The sequence below is a fragment of the Thunnus thynnus genome, chromosome 1 (genome assembly GCF_963924715.1).
Source record: "Thunnus thynnus chromosome 1, fThuThy2.1, whole genome shotgun sequence".
Lineage (NCBI taxonomy): Eukaryota > Metazoa > Chordata > Actinopteri > Scombriformes > Scombridae > Thunnus > Thunnus thynnus.
In genome coordinates this window covers 37,121,693-37,142,332 of record NC_089517.1, presented here as the reverse complement: position 1 = coordinate 37,142,332, position 20,640 = coordinate 37,121,693, and the positions used below count along the sequence as shown (strand labels likewise).

The window sequence follows — 20,640 nt, the reverse complement described above, 5'->3', positions numbered from 1 at the left end:
GCTTAAAACTATTGCAACCCCATTATACTTTTACAACCCCTGTATGCCTCTAATGAAACCTATACTTTGACCAAAATGAGTTTTTGACGCAGAAGTACATAAATCATGATTTTATGTTATGTGACATATTTGGGGCATAACAATCTTTGAACACTGTCATGCCCCAAAATTTTATTTATGATGAATAATCAGTAAATAACTGTTCTCTGTCATATCTTTGTCAGAAAACTCAAATACGGCCGACTTTGCTGGGTGGGAGTCCAGTGAAAAGTCCCATTCCAACACATTTGCTACATCCAGTATCAGCAGTGAGCAAGTGCAAACACGATTCTCTCTGGAAACTGTTTTTATACACAAATAAGATTTTAAACACATTTTAAAGAAATTTGTGTGTGTGAGAGAAAGAAAAGAGTTTTATAAGTTGTTAATAATTGCTTTATTAATGGTTAATAAGCCATTTATTCATGTTTTGGGCATAAATATAAGCTGTTAAGAATGGATTTGAGGTTTCCAGATTGTGAAAAGTCACTTTGACTGCTGTTTATTCTTTCTATTTGGTAATACTGAAGTTATACATTTTCATAATTCATTAATGAATGATTAATGAGTTGTTAATAAATAGCTTTTGTTGCAACCTGGGAGCCCAAAATTTCATCATGTTAATAGATCAATTACAGTAGATCTATAAAGTATTATTAAATGCTTTGTTAATGATCAATTAAGCCAAAGTTAAAACTTTATAAAAAGTGCCTTCTTACAAAGTGGTAGCAGATAAACTCTGAAATAGATTTTTAATTGAACACACACATTTTCTAAGGAACACCTAGAAGGACAAACATGTGTCCCATTCGTTCCCACTTCACTGACGCTGCAGTGAAAAAGATCCTCTGTTTTTCCCTTTCTGAAAGACGGGCTAAGAATGATTTAGCTATTTAGCTATTATGTAATTCAAGTCAAAATGCTCTCTGAGGAGTCCTTATCCCTGCACCCATCAGTCCAGCGGATATCGTAGATGAATGTCGTTTTTATTGGCCAGCTGATAAATCTTAGTAGGGCAAATCCTTCAGCAGGATGTTACAGATAGAAAGGGCATGTAGGAAGAGATTCAGAAGATAAATGCTGCTAAATGAAACAGGCAGGCAGGGAGAGGGGCCACAAAAGGCCCTAACCTCTCTGAAGTCCCGCATTCCTGTTGAGTAATATTAGAGTTTGGCATTCATAACAAGCCATAGCAAAGGTGTTACACTTTGTATGACACAGTTTCTGCTTTCAGGAGGGCCTGCCTTGTTTATCGACTCTGCGGCTTTTGGTCGGTGTTTCAAAAAAAAGCCCAAAAGTCTCAGGCGGCATCGCTTCCCAGGCCCCCCTTGGGAGGAGCTATTGTCCGGGCCAGGAAGCCTCCCCAGCCCGCAGGTATAGAATGACAAGGCTTTATATGCAGCTACCTATAGATGGGAGTGAGGCAAGGCAAAACCTGAACATCCAAAAGAGTCCAAATGCTGCTTGTGATGAATTTTGCATTGATGGTCGTCTTTGTAGTTTCTGCTCCGCCGTGTTGCAGCAACAGGTGGGCACTTTAACAAATGAGCTGCAGCAGAGAAGAAGGCATAATGTCGCATGTAGAGAGGGAAAGAGAGAGAGAGAGAGAGAGACGGAGGGGGGTGTTACATCTATGAGTGCACAACCCCCCCATGTTGTAAGAAACCTAGCTAACCTAGTGTAACAACCACACCTGTCTACTACAGCTCTATGCAGGAGGAATAAGGCACAACAGGCTGCTCTGTATTGAATCCTCGGTGGGAATATCTACACAATATAGAACCGATTTTCCCACAAGTCATTATTTGAATCTACATATCTTTAAATACTAAAAGTTCCTTGTAAAGTTAATAATCCTTAGGTTTGGCTATTCACAGTCAATTATAGCTGTAACTGCTGTTTTAAAGTTGAACTAAATTAAAATCTAGTTCTATCGTCTGAGGTGGAAGGGTTAAAAAACATTAGCTGTGTATGGTTAAGGAAGAGCGGGAAAATACATTGGGTTTGTCCTGCTGTTTTACACTTTTGTTAAAAACAAAATGTCCTATTGTGTGTTTCAGGTGACACTGTCTTCAAAGAGCAGCGGCTGAAAGAACAGGGAAAAAAAACCCGAAATGACTCAGTGACTTTGTCGCCTCAAAAATCTTCATTTTTCATACCTCAAAAACTGCTTCATCTTAAGGCTTCTTGAAGGGTGGTGTTAGCATTTTGAAAATTGTGTTCTTTTTACATATTTTTTTTTAATTAGGTTTGGTTACTTAGAGGGATGTTGCCATATTCAATGTCAAACCATCATTTGCAATATTTCACTACAGAAGCTAAAGTTCCAATGGAATCAAATGTTATGAAGTCACTCTGAAAGAAAACAATACAACATTCAGCTTTTGTGTCCGCAGCTGGTGTATAGAGCTGCGTTTACCTCTCTACTAAACCACAAAAAACACTTATTTTAAAAATAAAATAATAAGATTTTATGGCTGTGAAAACTTGTTGGAACAAATCAAAGAAAAATCGTCACATGGAACAAATTAGCCAGTTGTTTTGTTGGGTCAGTACCATTGTGTTTTATGTTGGAACCAGAGGGAACAGGTGAGTGGAAACTATGAAACAAATAGCAACATTGGTAAAATGCAGAAAATAGTCTTATCAATAACTTACAACACAGGCACCAAATAAATATTCATATCATTAGTAAAATATACAAAGTACTTCTTTCAGTTTACAGACAGTAGACTATCACATTGTAAGAGTGTCACAAAAACACACCGGATCCCATCTCACGCTGATTTTCTCTTTGCTTCTTAATGTGAATCTGACAAAAAGTGCTTTGCTGTGTAGAGTCCTCTCTTCAATATCCGTTGTGTTTGTTAGCACTTAAACATAGCAAAATATTATATTCTGTTGGTCATCTCAGCTTTTGACAAATGAAAAGCTATAAAGTCACTGTACATGCATAATGTATTTACAATAGAACCAGCTCTTATAAAGTTTTTTCGTTCTGAGTGAAGTTCTACGACAGCTCGTACAAAAGTAGTTTTACAAAATAGTTTGGAAGTTATCAGCTATAACAAGACATCTGTTACAAGACAGTAGCATTTTGAAGAAGTTAGACATCAGTAAATAGAAGATTATACAGATGGGTTGACTTTGTGTGTGTGTGTGTTTTTAAAGTCTCTTCAATCAGAGGATTTGGGTGGCCTTGTTCAGGTCTTTCCTTCTTCTTCTATGGATTTTTTTCTCTGCGTCAACAACAGAAACTTCGGCTAATCCAGAAGGCAGGATCCCAACTGTTTTTTCCACATCCTCCATTGCATTGAAGCTACAGTATGCACTGAGATTAGGGGTCCATGTTTGGAGGAACCATAGTCAGCTCCCCATCTAACAGTTTGCTCAGTCATCTGGCCGTCGACCCCTGCCTTTCCTGGCACGATGCCGGCGTCTCCGGCGTTCACCACGGCTTCCGTGATGATGCGTGTGGTGGTGTGCGCTTGGACTGTCTCTCAGCCGCCTCACCATCTCATGGTCCTTGTTACCCAATACCCGAGGCAGGAAAAGCGAGGCTTTGTCAGTGCTCCGGGTTTTAAAACCTCGCCGTGGCCGGCCTTTCCCGTTAATGGAAACGTACCACTGCCGCTTGGCACTGGCTCGCCGCTTGCTGCTGCTGCTGCCCCCTGGTGGCAACGGCTGCTCAGTAGAGTGGTGTCGGGACGCGTAGGTGTTGTACCCCAACTCGTGGATCCGCTCCACAAACTCACACTCTTTGTTGAACACTTCCTGGGGAGATGAGAAGGAAGGAAACAGTGAGCCACATTTGTCATGCAGCTTGCCGTATGTTTTTGATTCACTGTGAGTGTTTCCACTCTGCTCAGCTCTGCATGGGCTCCTACAAGCCCAAAAGACACCGCTATAAGACACCAGATCAGCCACAGAAAAATACAGTCTACACCAGATAAACATACATTTGCAGCAGGTAAAATTTCTAGCATGAAACCAAATGTTTATATGTTGTTTTATTGGGGGCCTTTAACCCGCTGCCTCTGGCCCAGTGTCAGAAAAGAGCTACAAATGTTGAAGTAAAGGTGACATACTAGAAAATAATAAAAACAATAATAATAACTTAGATTTATATAGCGCATTTCAAGAGACCCAAAGATGCTTGACACAACGAGATGATGAGGTGACATCTGTACTCACCGAGGCATACAGCCGTCCTTTATCATTCATGGCCAGATATCTGCCAGAGAAAAGCCCTTTTATGGCCACAACACCCACATCCACTGCTGTGATTTCCATGATGCCTGCAATACAGAGAAACATATGGCAATTATATTATGCTGCATGAGATCATGTTTAATATAAGATTTATAATGGTTACAATTATTTTAAAGATCATTTGATTTTGGTTTGTATATTCTTTAATACTCAATCAACACTTCCTGGAAGTTTAAAATAAAATTTAAAACATTAAAAGCAACAGCAAAAACAAACAAACTTAAGGCTTGTTCAAAGTAAGGCTAAATGAATTAATTTCCGGTCGTATCTGCCACCTCTTGTCGCTCTACTTACAATGTTTATTGGCTTTTTTAATCAGTGCTTGATTAGTCAATGGCCTATTCAGCGCTGTAGAAAGGCCCTAATGGTCGCTGATTAGATAAATACATCCGTTAGGACAGCGCCTTTGTCCCGCCTGGATGTTAATACTTTGGCTGATACTTCTAATAGAGATGAACCTGCATGTCGGTAGCTTTGCAATGACATGATTTCACACACGCAGATAGAAGTCAATAGCCTGCCACAGACGCGCTTCACTGAGTAACTGACGGTGAAACTCTGAAAGATCCTAATAGATTAATCTTATCAGAATTTACTAATATGGATTGACCAAAACCAATAAAAAACATAATTCAAAAAATACAAATTAATGTATATTTTAATATATTTAAGTAGAGCCTATTTTTGAGACATGTTTTTACTCTGTTGCTCTGTCATTTTATTTCATTTCACAAATCTACATTCAAAAAACATTTATTTAACAACATGGCCTCATGTTTAAATTAAAATTGGTAAAAGGCACTGATCCTTTAGACCAATACAAAAAAATATGCAACTTGTGTTCTATTAACATATCTTAGTTTTCGTGTATAGGTGCTGTTCCCTGTGCGTAAAACCAAATGAATACTCACTAAATGGGTTGTTTTCCTCCAATGATCCATCTATTTTCCCATTAGGATGAATTTGTAAATGATATTTAGTAGCGCAGTAAAGTTTTCTTCGTCTCGGCGCTCCTCCGAGGTGTTCATACACTCCTCCGCGGCCCCCGGCGTCCCTCCGCTGCCGGGGGTCGCAAGCCTGGCCCGGGGCGCAGCGGGCCCGGGGAGTAACGGGATCCAACAGGCTCAGCAACACCAGCAGAGGTATCATCAGCATTGTGGCATGGCCGAGGAGCGACAATTGTGGCGAAAAAACGGAGAACTCCTGCCCGGCTCTCGGGGTCCCATTAAAAAGTCGGGGCCCCAACGCTGGAGAGCTCCAGCCCAGCGCACATCCGAGCCGAGAGACACCGCTGACAGCACAGCCGCCCCCGAGGTAGGATCCGCTCCTCGCCTCTGCCTCTGCTGCTGCTGGAAATCCCTCCTGTGGATCTGACTGAGAGCTTCTGCTCAGACTGAGCGCAGATATAAAAGAAGCTTGTGGCGACAATAGGCTGAACTCCGACCAATTGATACAAAGGAAAGGGGGAGGCAAAAGGTATCAGCCCTGTGTGAAGTGAGAGACTGCGGCGTGGATAAAATTACACAGTGGCTGAGTGCGGAACAGCTCTCTCCTCTGAACTCCTCTTCTGAACTATCCTAAAAGAGCAATTAGACATCCCAAATTATACAGGCGGGCTGAGCCAACGCCAGGCACAGCAACAGGTGAGGAGTAAGACTGTTGCTGGATGTTCTGATAAATGAATACTCTATCTTAACCTAAAAAAACGTTACAAACTACAACAGTTTCAATTAAGTTTCTTTAACTGACATTTTAAGGTAAATTATTCCTGGTTTCTCTCACTTTCTCACTTTGGAGGATTTAATTTGCCCACTCTGACACAATTTATCTTCCAAATTTCTGACTTATTCCCATCACCCCTGATATTTCAAGATATAACAAAAAATGTTAAGCACTTTGACTTTTGGGTGGTCCACTTCTACCTAATGTATAAATACATCCATTCCCATTTAACAGGTGCTTGCCAAGCATACACAGTAAAACCTTCATGACAGGCTGAGGTCAATATCAAGTTTCTGTAATTTGTAATTTGCGTTGAATCAGAGTTCCTTGATGGCAGCACAGTCCTGCATGTGACTCATAGATCCACAGAGTTCCTCCAGAGGTGGTGACAAGCCGCCACTGCAGATCAACTTGGGAATCGAACTCAACCTCTTGTCTCAGCAGTTAAAGGTTCCTGTCCTTCTTTGCTCTCAAGCATTTATACGCTCCTTCTTCCTCTTGACTTGTAAGCATTGCCCACTGATGCTATGGGTCGTTTCTGTTGAAGTTAGATGGAAAAACAAAGACAAATGAATGGTCTGTCAGTGATCCCACAGGGCTCTCTCCATGTGCTCCCCACGCTACACAACCTCTCTCCTGTGCGTTATTCTTTATCCTTCACCCGAGCAATGGATTGTCCCAGACTTTTCCCATCCTAATGCCCCGGCTCTGGCTAGGCAGCAGCCGGTGGGCGGAAGAGCAGCAGGCTAAATGACTACTGCCTAAATTGCTTCCATCTTGGTCGCATTATGGTTTGCATTCTGGTAATTAGCACCATCATCTACAAATCTCTCTGCCCTTTGGCGCTGCTCCACTGCTGCTATGAAGGCCTCTGCTGAGAATCCCCCAGAGAGTCAACGGTTAATTTGTCTTCCCCTCCCATACATCACCCAGCTAGCTGCCTCTGTCACTTTATTTACCCCGATGATCAGAAAAAGGCAGCTCTTTTAATTACAAATGTGTGCACATTATGCCTCCGAGACCCCTTGCAAGTCAGACAACACACCAAAACATCAGCCAGGCCGTGTGTATCAGAGGTTGTTCTGGTGGCCATTTCTAAGTGAGACGCTCTTGATGTGGTTAAATGCTGGAAGAGGGTGGAACCTCAGATGTGGTGTGCTGTTTCTCTCAGAAACTATTTTAATTACGCTCCCTCCACGCCGCCCACAAAGCATCCCAGCAATAAGCAGGGCAAACGCTCTCAATTTGTGAGGCACATGCACACACACATCTTCTTCTTCACATCAGGAAGAGTGTGTGGTGTTGTTTTTAATGTTGAAGGCTAAAAATTCAGTTTTGAAATGGCGCTAAAGCCAAATTTTAGGCCTCTTTCAGATATTCTATCCAGATACATTAGTGCAGGATTGCAGTTCACGGAGTTAGGGTTAGCCCCATTTGTGACCTCAGCACTCCATCCGGTATATTTTTAAAAAAGTTTTTTACCTGTTATTCATCAGCAGGTTGCATCTTCAAAGCTATTTTGTGATCTCACAGATGTGTTCTTTCTGCCCGGAAAATGTTTGCCCGGGTGAAAATAACTCCAATCCAACATTCCGAAAGGCTGAGTTGCTCTGCTCTGCTGAAACATACAGACGGGTGACAAAAGGAAAGGAAAAACTAACATAAAGTGTCTGTTAGGGCCCTTTCACATCAACCTCGTTTGGTCCGGATTTTGGACTTTTCAGTTTGATCCGAACCAAAATTACAGGTGTGAAACCTCCCTCGAACCACAGTGCGGACCAAACAGCTGAACCTTGGTCCGATGAAAAGAGGTGGTTTGGGTCCGGATCAAACCGAACCATGGTGAGGTTTGTTTCTAGTGTGAAAACATTTTTTGGATGGTTTGGACTTTTGCCAGGCTATTGTCAGAACCAGAAATAAGAAAAATGAAAAATGAGCCATGGTAGCACACAGGGAGAGGAGACCAAGTTTTTAATTGAAATATGGTCCGACGACATTATAAAAAGTCAACTGGAAAACACTCATAAAAATGCAGACACTTTCCAGGAATTTTGAGAATGACAGAGAGAGAGGATATGAAAGGATGGCAGAGGAATGCCATTTGATGATAAAGAAACTGTAGTATATATAGTATAATAATATAATATAGTGCCAACAAATCTGTTCATTCATTTTCTCTAGTAATTCAAACCAATAAAAGGCTATCAGCTGAATTGTCTATAGACCAGTGTCAAGTATAGGGAGAGGCAGCCCACGTAGGTGATGATGACAGTACGTAGGTATGTCATGTAAAGTTCTTTAATGCGCTTGCATAATTGCAATGTGAAACCAAAACTAACCAGATCAAACATATACAATGAAACAAAAACATGAACCTTGATTCAGATTTTGGTTCAGACTTTCAGGTGTGAAAAGGCCCTAAGTAAGGTGTTGGGCCACCACGTGCTGCCAGAACAGCTTCAATGCACCTTTGCATTGATTCTACAAGTCTCTGGAATTCTTCTGGAGGGATGAACACCATTCTTCAAAAAGATATTCCTTCATTTGGTGTTTTGATGATGGTGGTGGAGAGCGCTGTCTAACATGTCAGCTCTAAATCTCCAATAGGTGTTCAACTGGGATGAGATCTGGTGACTGTGAAGGCCATAACATATGATTCACATCATTTTCATACTCATCTAACCATTCAGTGACCCCTCGTGCCCTGTGAATTGGGGCATCCTGGAAGAGACCACTCCCAATCAGGATAGAAATGTAAACTTTGTATTGATTTGCAGTGACCCTTCCCTCTAAGGGGACAAGTGGACCCAAACCAGCAAAATTCCCCCCACATAAGCATAAGGCCTTGGCCACACAGCCTACCTCTAATTGAGCAGCACTGAACTGCTGCGGCTTGCATGCATGTGGTGTCCACACAGACAGCGTTGCTGCTGCTATGTTTCTACATAGAGTTTGACTTTGATACTGGCCATCAATAATAGAATGTTTCATGTCATGTCATTATAAATTGAATTTATATTTAGTTTAGACAGAAAAAGGTTAAGAGGCGTGTGCTCAGTTGTGAAAATAGATAAATTATATGTGAGTTGAGTTCAACCCCTGCTGTCACTGCTCCAAGTGAAGAAAATCCCTCCAGATGACACCAAGTTCCCCAAACGAGCCAAACACATTCCAACAATCACTGCAATCTTAATATAACCCTAAGTGATGACTAAGTATTCTCTACCTCCTGCATGAACAATAAAGTATTATGTGGCCAATTTAATCCCAGAATCGAATACCCCAAAATACTTATCATTTAATTGCGTAAATCTTTTACATGGACTGATGATTTCCTAAAATGTAGTTATGATGTACCATCTGATCAGAGTTAATACTGACTATGCTTGGATCCATCCACATCCTCTTGGGTATTAGACATATTGACAAATGGACTCATGACGTGTGGTAGTAAATTGAGACCCTTCCCAAACCTGATTGGACTGAGTATCAGTCTCTGGTCAGTGAAGGCCTCTATTGTATGGAGTACTGAGGCTAAATTAGGGTTAGGGTTAGGGTTAAGGCATCGAATGCATCTTGAATGATCACTTGTGATCGGATTTTCCTCCCCTGCTCACATTTGACCATGGGGAAACTTCGACCACAGGTAAACAGAGAAAATAAACACTTGTGCTCATCCATGGAGCAAGAGAGGAAGGTCCTAGCAGCTGTTTGATGCCTCAGCTTGGGTACAGACTTCAGAGCCTCGTCCGCGTTGTTTGGCAGAGGCAAATCAACTGTGTTTGGGAGCTTTGTCCTGCTATCTGCACAATGCAAAGTTGACTAATTGGTCCTTCAATGTGGCCAGGGAGCTATTTGAGTTCACATTACACTGCACACTTGCATTCCTGACCACCTCCCAGTGTGGCTGGAGTTATCAGATCCTGACGCGTCCTCAATGCATTTTAGATGCATTCACACCTGTTTGTAGAAGAACAACACAATGAGCAATGCCTTCCCTTCAAGAAAAAAGCTTTGGGCAATTCTTGATTATTTACCCAACTGAAATATTTCCAGCCAATCCTTTTGCCACCATCCACTTGACAAATGAATCCAAACCCAGCCACGTGAAGTACCCCGACACAAAACCCCAAAGCATACATTTTAACTTTCCCTTTTTCTCTCCTCCAGCCATGAATGAAAGCAAGAATTTCAGGGCTCCTTTTTTAATTGACCTCCCCAAAATTCTCCCCCCACCACCAACCCCCCAAAAAACCCTCTTGGCACAAAAGAGTTTCTTTTCTGCAATAATACAAAGGTTATTAGCCAGGTCCTTTTCTTGGCCCCCCCTTTTAGCTGAGGAAAAAGGAGGTACCAGTAATCCAGAGCAAATCAAAATGACCTTTGAACCCTTTCTGCTGTACTTTTTCTCATGGGCAGATTTCTTTGGTGAGGCGGTGATCAGAGGGCTGAACCCGGCCGCTGCCTCTCGTCTCCTGACAAATCGCTGCTGAGCCTCTTTTGTCCCCATGACTTTGATCTCACCTGCTTGTCAGGCGCTTCAGAAAGAAGTCTAGTACAGTTCCAGCACACAGCAAACAAATTGGCAACTATTTTATTCTGCCTCCCTCTTTCTCCCTCTCTTTTATTTCTGCTCAGCCCGGTTCAGTCTTCAATTTCACCATGTTGATTTTGTTAATGGTACTTCCAAAGCTTCCAAATACAACTGAAAGTCACAGTTTATAACAGTTCACTCAGACAGTATAATTGAAAGAAACATTCCCACTTGTATTAGCTTTTACTTTAATGCCCTGTGGTGATAAAGAGGCTCAGTAGCAGACAGTAGCAGGACACAGCGAAGAAAAAAGGGCATAATTGTAAATAGAAAATGGTGTAGAAAGAAGGTATTTGTATCATTTAAATTTTGGTTGGATTTGCTGCCGTTCCTTTACTGTTGGGAAAAAGGAACTGAAAGTCAATCAGAAACTTCAGTGGAGGAGTACACAACACTGACTCTTCAATTTGTCTGCAATTTTTTTTTGGTAATGGAAGTGCTTTGGAAAAGTTGGTTACTGTTGTGTCTTGACATTTTAGCCTGACTGTGAACCATCCACATATAGTAGCTCTTTGGTTTACTCTTTAATTTGCATCAGCAAATACATTAGGTAGGAAATGTAAATCCACGTGGATTTTATGGCTCCACTTTGACAACTCAAAGCACAAAGTTAGGGAAAGATGGTGAATTAAGCTGAACATTAAAAAGTCAGCACTGACTTGAAGCACAATATGAAACCAAAACCAATCTTTCCCCAACCTTAATCAAGGCTTTTAGTAGTAACTAACAAAACATGGGGCACAAGACCTGAACCTCAGTGTATAGTGTCAAAGTTCTGTGCTTGGTACACCCGACCATCCATCCCGACCACGTCCTTATAACTAGGTATAAAAATGCCACACATCCTGGATTGAAAAAGACATAATGTAAGGGTAACATAGGCGGCAATAACATTTTCTCTTCGGAGGAATATATACTGTATTCATGAAGTTGTCATCTAGCATCTCTGTTTCTTCAAACATGTTTGAACAAGAAAATCACAATTGCTGAAATTGCACCAGTGCCCAGGGGCATATAGAATTCACACTACTGATCATACTGTTTCTTCTATTTTCATGTTAAGATTCAGGTAGTGTGTATATAGAAGCAGAGACAACAGGAAATAAAATAACCACAAATCTCTGCATATCTTACATATCACTGGACTTCCCTGAGTAATATTTATCCTATATAAACTGGAACTAAACATCAAAATAATGGAGGAACTTATGTTTTTTTTAGTTGTGTTTTTACTTTGGTTTCTTTTCAGTGCAATTCTTTGGAATTCATTTTCTTTACAAGTTGATGTTTTGACATTCATTTTGTAAAGATATTCATGGTCCCCAGAAGATAAATCCCATTAACTTTGGTGACCCCTGATTTTTCCTGTAGCGCCACCATGGGGTGGACATTTTTTTGGACACGTAGCTTTTTAATTTCCTTTGTGCATTGTGTTGTGGGAGAATAGTGTCCATCAACAACACACTCAAAAATCAACAGCTTTTTAGTCTGCATACCAACCATTTTGAGTCACTTTTCCAGTGTGAACACACTACGTACTCAAATACCTGCTTATAATTGCTGTGTGGTATTGATTAAAGACACAGCTTTGTATTTCTAAAGACTGTGGTCGCACTGTACAGATGTAATTTACACCTGGCTGACCTGATCACAATGCAAGCCCTCATCCTGACTGCAATGCTTTCTGCATTAACACTTTCATTACATATGTTTTTCTTTATCCAGATAAGAGATACAGATTTGACTGCATGTGAATACCAGGTGGGATCTTTAATTCACTAACATGTTCTTGTGAAATCACGGGGCAGTACCAAATGGCCCACAGCTTTCAGACTTTAGCATGTTAACTGAACAAAACAGTGAACTAGCAATGGATTATTGCTTTCATCAAATCATGGCCGTGTGTCAGTGGTGTTGGAGTTAACACACTGTCTGACTTATTTGAACAGTAACATTTGAATAAGCAGCAGGCATTTATGTTTCTGTCACGTGCACTTGGCACATCAAAGTCATAGGATTCCCTTTATGAGGATATAGGGGAGAAAAACAAACAGCAGGGCTTTTCTGTGTCTCCCATGTATTCATTGTGCTATAAATTGGTTCTCATGCAGAACAGAGGAAATGTGAGTGAGCAGACAAATGCTGAAAGAGCTGAAAGGTGGCTGGAAGGCTGGGGAAGCCTCACCAACAGTTTTTTTTTCTTTCTTTAAAAAGTCATGCTATATTCCATCAGAAGATGGATGAAAATAACAACCTCTGTAATGTTTTTCTCCCTTTCTCTTTCTTACACGCTTTCTCTATTTCGCTACTCTCTCTCTCTCTCGTTCTCGCACTGTCACTCTTTGTCTCTCATTCACTCGCTCTCCCTCTGTAACCAGATAGGTCTGTCCTATACTCCTACAGCTCTTTGATTGTTAGCTGCAGGTTTCAGATGCCTGCAGAGCGGCTGCACCTTCTAACAGGCAAATGATTGTGGAAGGATGAAACTCTAGAGGCCATCAATGGCTGTGACAGACAAACACACAGGAACGCGCACACACAAACTACCGCATGTAAAAAATACAAAAAAAATACAAAAAACATTCACACACACACACTTTAACAGTGTGTGTGGGGGGTGGGAGGTGGGAGAACAGTAAATTAGTTGTGGTGTTGAGCTTTTAAACAGAAGTTTATCCTGTTTATCTGAGGCAGGCTGTCTTTGAAGTGTTTCTATCCTGATAACATCTAATTATTAGTTTGTCTCAAAACATCAATCAAAACTATAGAAATCACTCCCTCTACATATCAAGGAAAGTTTTTTTTTTTTTAAAGCAGACATGTATTTTTGTCTTCTTTCCAACTTGAGGACCCGACAGCCAGGTTAGGAACAGAAAAATTAACAATTTAGATTTGATTAAACATTTCAAAAGTAATTTATCAAGCAAAAATTCAAAACATTTGCTGGTTCCAGCTTCTCAGATTTGAAGATTTGCTGCTTTTCTTTGTTTTATATCATTGTAAATTTAATATTTTTAAGTTTTGAACTGCTGTTTGGACAGAGATTCAGTTGGACATTTTATTTCTGAGAATATATAGACTAAATGATTAAGGGGGCATTTTATTAAAAAATACTTTATTGATTGATAATGGAAGTAATTATACATTACAGCTTTAATATTTTTGCAAAGTTACATATAAATGACATTATAGCTATCTATAGTCTCAGGTTTTGAGGTTGAGGGAGCTTATGATGGATGAGTGGATGCTCTCTCCCGCTGACAGTGATGAAACAGCTGATATAAGGAGGTCATTTGAAATTGAATGTTGTCTCATTTCCCCATGATACTGGACAATTGAGGACAAACCCTGGCTGCTCCATGGGGGGCACTGCATAAAAAACCTGCTGAGTATGTGGAAGATGGATGAGGTGGTTTTACCTGGGTTCTCCATGCTACTATTTGTCTCCTTTAAAGGGATATGATGTGGTTAACAGGCAAAATAGTTCCCATCCGGGGGCAAGGTGAGAAGATCGATATCAATCTCATGTCTGTGTGTTTAGTACAGAAAGACTGATTCACTAGAGGAATAATGTGTAGTGATGGTCAGTGACTGTTTCCCACTAGGCCAGGTTTACTTGAAACGTTTCTTGCAGACCGCCTTCCTTTCAGAGGGAGGCTGAGATCACTCAGTAAGCTAGTTGGCCAGATGACAGACATCTGTCTTGAAGGTACTTGAGGCGGCAATCTGTTTGCTTTTGTCTTTCAGCCGACATGCAGCAGCTATGTTAATGCCTCTCTAAGGCCTCTCTAAGGCCTCTGAGCAGTTTCCCAAAGTCCTTTTATTCACCTGCATGCAGTAGTATGCAGGTAAATATTTAGTATTTCCCCTCAATTTCAACCTCATCAACAACCTTTGACCCTTTTTCATGCTTGGCCTTATTTCAGCAGTGTATTTGCATTGTGTAACTTCCTCCCAATGTAGTTTTTACTGGCAGAGAACCCCTCCTTTCCGTGATGATATCACCAGCACAGAGTTTGCAGAAGTTGCCACTGACTCAGCAGGTGTTGAAATAACATGCATGAAAAATAATGTCAAGTGGGAATCAGTGCTAACGTTAGCAAGCCAGGCTAACTACTATCCACTTTCCGAGTGGATGATGAACTTTTAAGAACTCCTCCCAAATACTGAATGTTGTAAAGGGACAGATCTTTAAATTGCTAATGGTCAATAGCTAACACTATGACTTGGAACACTAGGACTTGTATTAACATTTGCAGTCCATACAGTATGTTATTGGTCTTGGGAAATGCCCACCCAGATGCTTGAAGCTTGGACTACATCTACATTAAGCCTACATTCTAAAACACAGTTTTCAAGCAAAAACAACTCACGTCCTTCGCAGGAGTTTCAGCTTGTTTCTGCAAATACCTCCGTCCACATTAAAACGCCCCAACTGGTAATTCTCCTCCTACTAGGCGTATGTGGAGGACAGATGAGCAAGTCAGCCAGAAAAGCAGCAAAGCAGAAACTACTATTACTATTTCCGTTTCCGCGGTGACTTTTTGTTTACTGGGAGAAGATTACAACAATGTCAGCGAAAAAAGAGGTAGATAGCTACATTTAACTCTAAAAAAAAAAATAAAGAGAACAGCACTAACATGAAGCCGTCCGCCATCATTGTTGTCATGTTTCTTTCTCTTTCTCTTACAATGAAATATCGCGCTACTGCCATCATCTGTTTTGTCATCAGTATGATAGTGTTTCTACAAAGCTCCATTGTCTCTCATACATACTACACATCAAGCCGACATTTTCACATTTACACACTCTGGAGGACATTTTGGAAAAGCTCCATTTTCAGGGGAGGAAAAGACCATTTTAGTCTGGACAGAGGGCCGAAATGGAGAGAAAAAGATGCATTTACAAATTTAGCCGTCTTAGTGTGGACCAGGTCGTTTCCATAAATTTGTCCACAAATGTTTTTTATCCTCTTTTAAAAAGTAAATGTAGTTTCATACTTTAGATTTTCTTACACAAAGGGTATGGATAAATCTAATTTAAGTTCCACTTTAAGTGAAATGTGAAAAGAAAATCACGTCATTGCATATTTAACAGGCTGTTTTTCTTTAGCTATGGTGGTTGATGGCTGATGATATTCAATCACAGTTATTAGAGCTACTTCATATTGACCTGGATGCTGCAGCCTGTAACATTGGAGGACTACTTGCCTCCTATGGAAGGGTGAGTTGATGGGTGAGGGCGTGAGGGTAAGGGAAGGGGATAAAACAGGTTGAGGAGGTGGGATGTAAGGTAGTTTGAGGCCGGTGATGGTGAGGCTAGGTGGGATTCAAAGGGTCTGGGCGGAGAGGGAGGAACAATGAGTCTGCAGAGAGGAGGGAGGCAGCGTGGGAGAAAATTTGCAGTCTGAATACAGCAAGAGCTAATCGCACCAAGAGTTGGAGCAACATGGGGTTTTGATGGCGGATTCTTGAATTTGACTGCTGTGTACTCACTTTTTTTCTTCAGTAAGATCAGCTGAGGTTGAAGGCTTCCTAGAGGTCGGTGTGGCTCTTTAGTTGGGCACTCAACATCAGTTTGGGGGTTGCAGATGATTTATCTGCATTCTGTTGCATTTTATCTTATTTTCTGCAATAATATAAAAGTTACCCATGACATGCATGAGAAACTCATTTTCATTTCAAGTGGTGCATTTGCTTTGCTATGAAATTAAGAAAAGGTCACTTACTCCTTCTTCACTCTTAACTCTGTGTCCCTATGTGCCCCTTTTCCAGAGCCCTCCTCAAACACACACACATGCACAGAGCCAATGGTTGCAGAGTTGTTTGTCATTCAGTGAAGTTGTGCTTTCTAAGCTGGGGGCCATTGTTGTGTGTAATGACACTTGACATGAGGTGACATGCTGAAGTAGTTGGGGCAGATTGCAGGATGCCAAATTAGGGCGCAGACAGCAAAGCAGAGGAGAAGAGAGATGAAAACAAATATCTCATTCTTTAAGATGTGTTTACAGAAAGCATTGTCATCCAAACTAGAATGGCAGCTATAAATACACTGAAATTGCAAAAAGACATGCCCACTGGAATATAGACATACCACTTCTATCCTCACTGTGTACAGTTTGATCAACTGGTCATGATGTGGGTGCTCACACTGGTCATAACCAATTGGTTTTGACTATTGACAGTCCCCATTAAGTTTCATTCAGACAAGATGGCCGCATCCTCAACAACGTTGACAAAAAAGAGAAAGGTAGCTTGACTTTTTGCAGTTAACTTATAATATTCATACAAGTTCTTTACAGTTTGACAGCCATATTATTGATCGTTCGGACAATTAATCTGAATCAAACTGAATGTCAAATGACAGGCAATCTGGTGGAAATTTGGCTCGATTCTAAATTTAGTTGGGGGCAACCAGCTCCTGTTTAAAACTGGGTTTATTTCATATAGTGTTTGCCCAGCATAAAATGTAAGGATTTATTGTTAATAATAGAGGTGAACGAGTACACCATTATCTGTTATCTGTTCGACCAACTAAATTATCTGTATCCGTATCTGTACTTGGAATGGCGGGGCCTAACCGGAAGTTGGTATTTTAAGCCTGAAATGGATATGGGTTGAAGCAGTGAGAGTCGTGAGCTGTTAATCCCTGTGGACAGAGTGGCTGTGATGATGGCAAGATTGTGTTGTGTGGCACAGCAGCAGTGAACTTTGCAAAGGCTCTGTTTAGTGTTCTGTGTGTGGCTAGCCTATCATGGAACAATGTGAACACAGCTACCCAATGAGGATTTTCCTTCATCACGAGTATGGATATTGACACATTTAGTTGGATGATACTCGTTTCATCCGCGTATTCGGCTAGTTAATAACAGACGGATGTTGACATTTGGTAGGCAGAGGTTCCTTCTACTTCCAAAGCCTGGAATTATGCTCAAGTTTAACTTTTGTTCATATCCACAGTCCATCTTTTAATGCTACCACCACTTAACCCATTGCCAGAAAAGAATCATGGAGTAAAAGATTCTGGAAAAAGTTCAGTTTAATGACAACATTTTTTAATGTTCAGGGCCAGTATTTTTAAAATGACTTTCATTTCTCCAGGTGGCAAAGGCACTATGGTTAAGGTTAGGCAACTAAGACACTAGGTTGATGTTAGGGAAGTCGGTATTGGTTTCCGATTTGACAATGCCTGACAAAGATCCCTGTTAGATAAAACATTGCTCTGTTAAATTTGCTGGATGCTATCAGTGAACTGTACACTCGTCTGACTTGTTTGTCTAAATGCCAACTTTATCTGCAAGTCTGTGAGAGAACATGAATTAATTTTAATTAGTTTATAATCACCTGAAAATGAGAATTGTTGTGTTTTCATTACCTTAGAATGAGCCCTTTATATCTACACATGGAGCAGGTCCTCTTCCACGGAGCCCGCCATTTTACACCACCATGTTTCAACAGTAGCCCACAACGGACAAACCAAACACTGACTCCAGAGAGGGCCTTTCGTGTTTTTCACTAGTTTCGTGGCCATTGTAGGTTCTCCTACATACTTGGAAGGAGAGGTGAGGGGAGGTGTATTCATTTGGGTGCAATCTGCAACCTCACTGCTAGATGCCACTAAATCCTACACACTGGTCCTTTAAGTCCTCATACTTCTTATGAACAAAACTTAAAACTTACTTACAAACTTTTATCTGTATCAACTCACAATCTTCATGAAGATATGAAGTGATACCATAGAGTTGATATGGTTGAAAGCTCAGAAAAAGCTTGAAAGTGGACCTTGTGTCGAGACAGACGAAACTGGGTGGTTCTAAGAGCTTACCAATTTTTTTTCATGTTTTTGCAACTAATACAAGTTAAAAATCATGGTTTAAACAAACTTTCACTGTTAGTTTGACTGTAGCCCCTGGTTGTCGAAGGCAAGCAAACCCAGTCCCCCACCTTGACCTAAGACTTACCTTTGCTACTGAAAGGAAACAATCAATTCTGGCATTCTTATGCAGAGGAGAGATCTCTAATCTGGTGATATGACCAAGTTCCTGTTAAATTAATTAAGCAACTTGTGGGTCCATGTTACTTTTCTTAACTTGTAACAGATCAGAGTGAACAAAAAGTTTTCACCTCTGACTCAGACCAAAGAAAGAAAACGCAGGTGTGATCACTGTTGGAATGGCAGATGGCACATAGTTGAAAACCCACAGCTTTTGTTCTGACTGCTTTTCTGAAAGTGAAGGACTTTACAATGTGTGTGTGTTTTGGGTGAATATGGTACGAGATAATCACAGTGATTTGTTGGTAGACAGAAGCCACACATGTTAACGAGGTCTACATGTACGTTGAAGCATGGTGGGCTGTCTAATGAAAAGCAGACCAGTGTGTGTGTGTGTGTGTGTGTATGTGTATACTGAGCTGCATACCTCAGTGAGGAGGTGTGACACTATAATGCTTATTATTCTCCAATAAACACAAGGCACTTCCTGTTTCCAGGCTTCATACCTACAGGAAACTTTGAGGAGGAGCTTGTATCATGTGATGAGTTACACTAATGATTTGAAAAGATACACTTCCACTGTTTGATACAATACAATTCTTGATGAAAAATAATAAACTGTATCTTTGTGAAAAAGCTGGCTGTGCTTCCTCAATTCTTAGATGCTAAGTACATGTACAATTAACATTACCACCCAACATCCTTTACCTGATTTGGACTACAGGAACCTGGTCCTTTTGGTTCCTGGACTGTAGTTCCCTCCCAGAAAGTCCTTTTGCCCAACGCTTTCTTTCAAACACACATCCTTACTTTATATGCAATATTATTGTGAATTGTTGAATATGTCTGTGCCCTGTATTGATATATTTGGATGACAAATGGTTTGACCTGTCTGAATATTAATCCAAAGTTTTTAAGCTTTCAACTGTTTGTTTAAATGTCCCTGCATTAAGTCTGAAATGCTGCCCCTAGAGCACAGTTTAAAGTGCGTAGAAACACTCCAAACCTGTCTTTAAAACCAGATTATGTAACTTTTAAAATAATGAATAACTTCTTAAAAATAAAAAAGGTGAGATCATAAGCAATAAAACACACTATTCAGTTCACTACACTCAGGTATTTAGTGGCTTGGTCTCGTATGACCAGTAGCTTATGGCAGCTAATGTTAGCTGATGTTACTGTAGCAAAACTTACACAGATATTGATATGTAACAGACTTTCAGTTATAACATCAGTAACTTCACTGACATTATAACTCATCAGTATGACTGTTCCACTACATTTTACTTTGCACAGATAAATATTGCAATGGCTTTATCACAAAAGTAAACACACCTGATCAGGAGACATGTTTGTTTCCTGCCTGTGCTTTAGCCCCCAGAACGCATTTGTGGAGTATTGGTCATAGTCAGAATTGCAGGTCACATGATGCACACTGACCCAAAAACCTTTTCCCATACACAGTAATAAGTAACAGCTGTAAAATGATAACACCAACACTTTTGAATGACTCGAATTCTTATATCAGAATTGGATTAAGTCAAAGAGTCAAATGAGTGAATCAATCTTGATGTATGTGCCCTACAAGCATTTTTATCAGAGGAAATGTGTCACCATCTTGGATCACTGTATCCAGTTCTCTTAAAATCAGTTCTTGTGGTCCCATTCCACTCGCTCTGAGTGAGGTCGCCTAATGATGTCTTTAAAGCAACTGTTTGCATCCATTATTTTTGACATTATTTGTAATTGCCACTAGTGGTAACTGTGGCTGCTGTTCATAAAGGTTACATAGCATCACTTTAAAACTGCATATAGTCTGACAAACAGTTTGTAATGAGTAGGCTTCTTGGTGATTCATTTGTTAATAAGGACCACATCCACCAGTGGAGAGATGTATACAATTTATGTCTGAGGCAGTTTGGTGCTGAAAGGACAAGATTGGAAGACGGAATTCGAGTAACTTAAAAAACTTTTAGAATATATTATATATATTTACCAAAATGTTCTGAATATGCGTCAAG

At 40.5% G+C, this 20,640-nt stretch overlaps 1 protein-coding gene across 3 annotated transcripts; it reads right to left on the bottom strand.

Moving 5' to 3' along the window:
* Positions 1–2,712: 2,712 nt before the first annotated feature.
* Positions 2,713–19,195, bottom strand: fgf3 (fibroblast growth factor 3). Of its 3 annotated transcripts, XM_067596982.1 has the most exons (6): positions 18,002–19,195; positions 16,356–16,529; positions 16,123–16,255; positions 5,223–6,571; positions 4,234–4,337; positions 2,713–3,813 (listed from the first exon to the last, which is right to left on the bottom strand). In XM_067596982.1, exons 4-6 carry the CDS (start codon positions 5,464–5,466, stop codon positions 3,430–3,432), a joined length of 732 nt encoding a protein of 243 aa, XP_067453083.1. In that variant the 5' UTR covers positions 5,467–6,571; positions 16,123–16,255; positions 16,356–16,529; positions 18,002–19,195; the 3' UTR covers positions 2,713–3,429. The 3 variants fall into 3 exon arrangements, with proteins under 3 accessions (XP_067453083.1, XP_067453090.1, XP_067453099.1); XM_067596989.1 differs by lacking the exon at positions 18,002–19,195 and having other exon boundaries at positions 16,356–17,107; XM_067596998.1 differs by lacking the exons at positions 16,123–16,255; positions 16,356–16,529; positions 18,002–19,195 and adding an exon at positions 7,516–9,091.
* Positions 19,196–20,640: the final 1,445 nt, after the last annotated feature.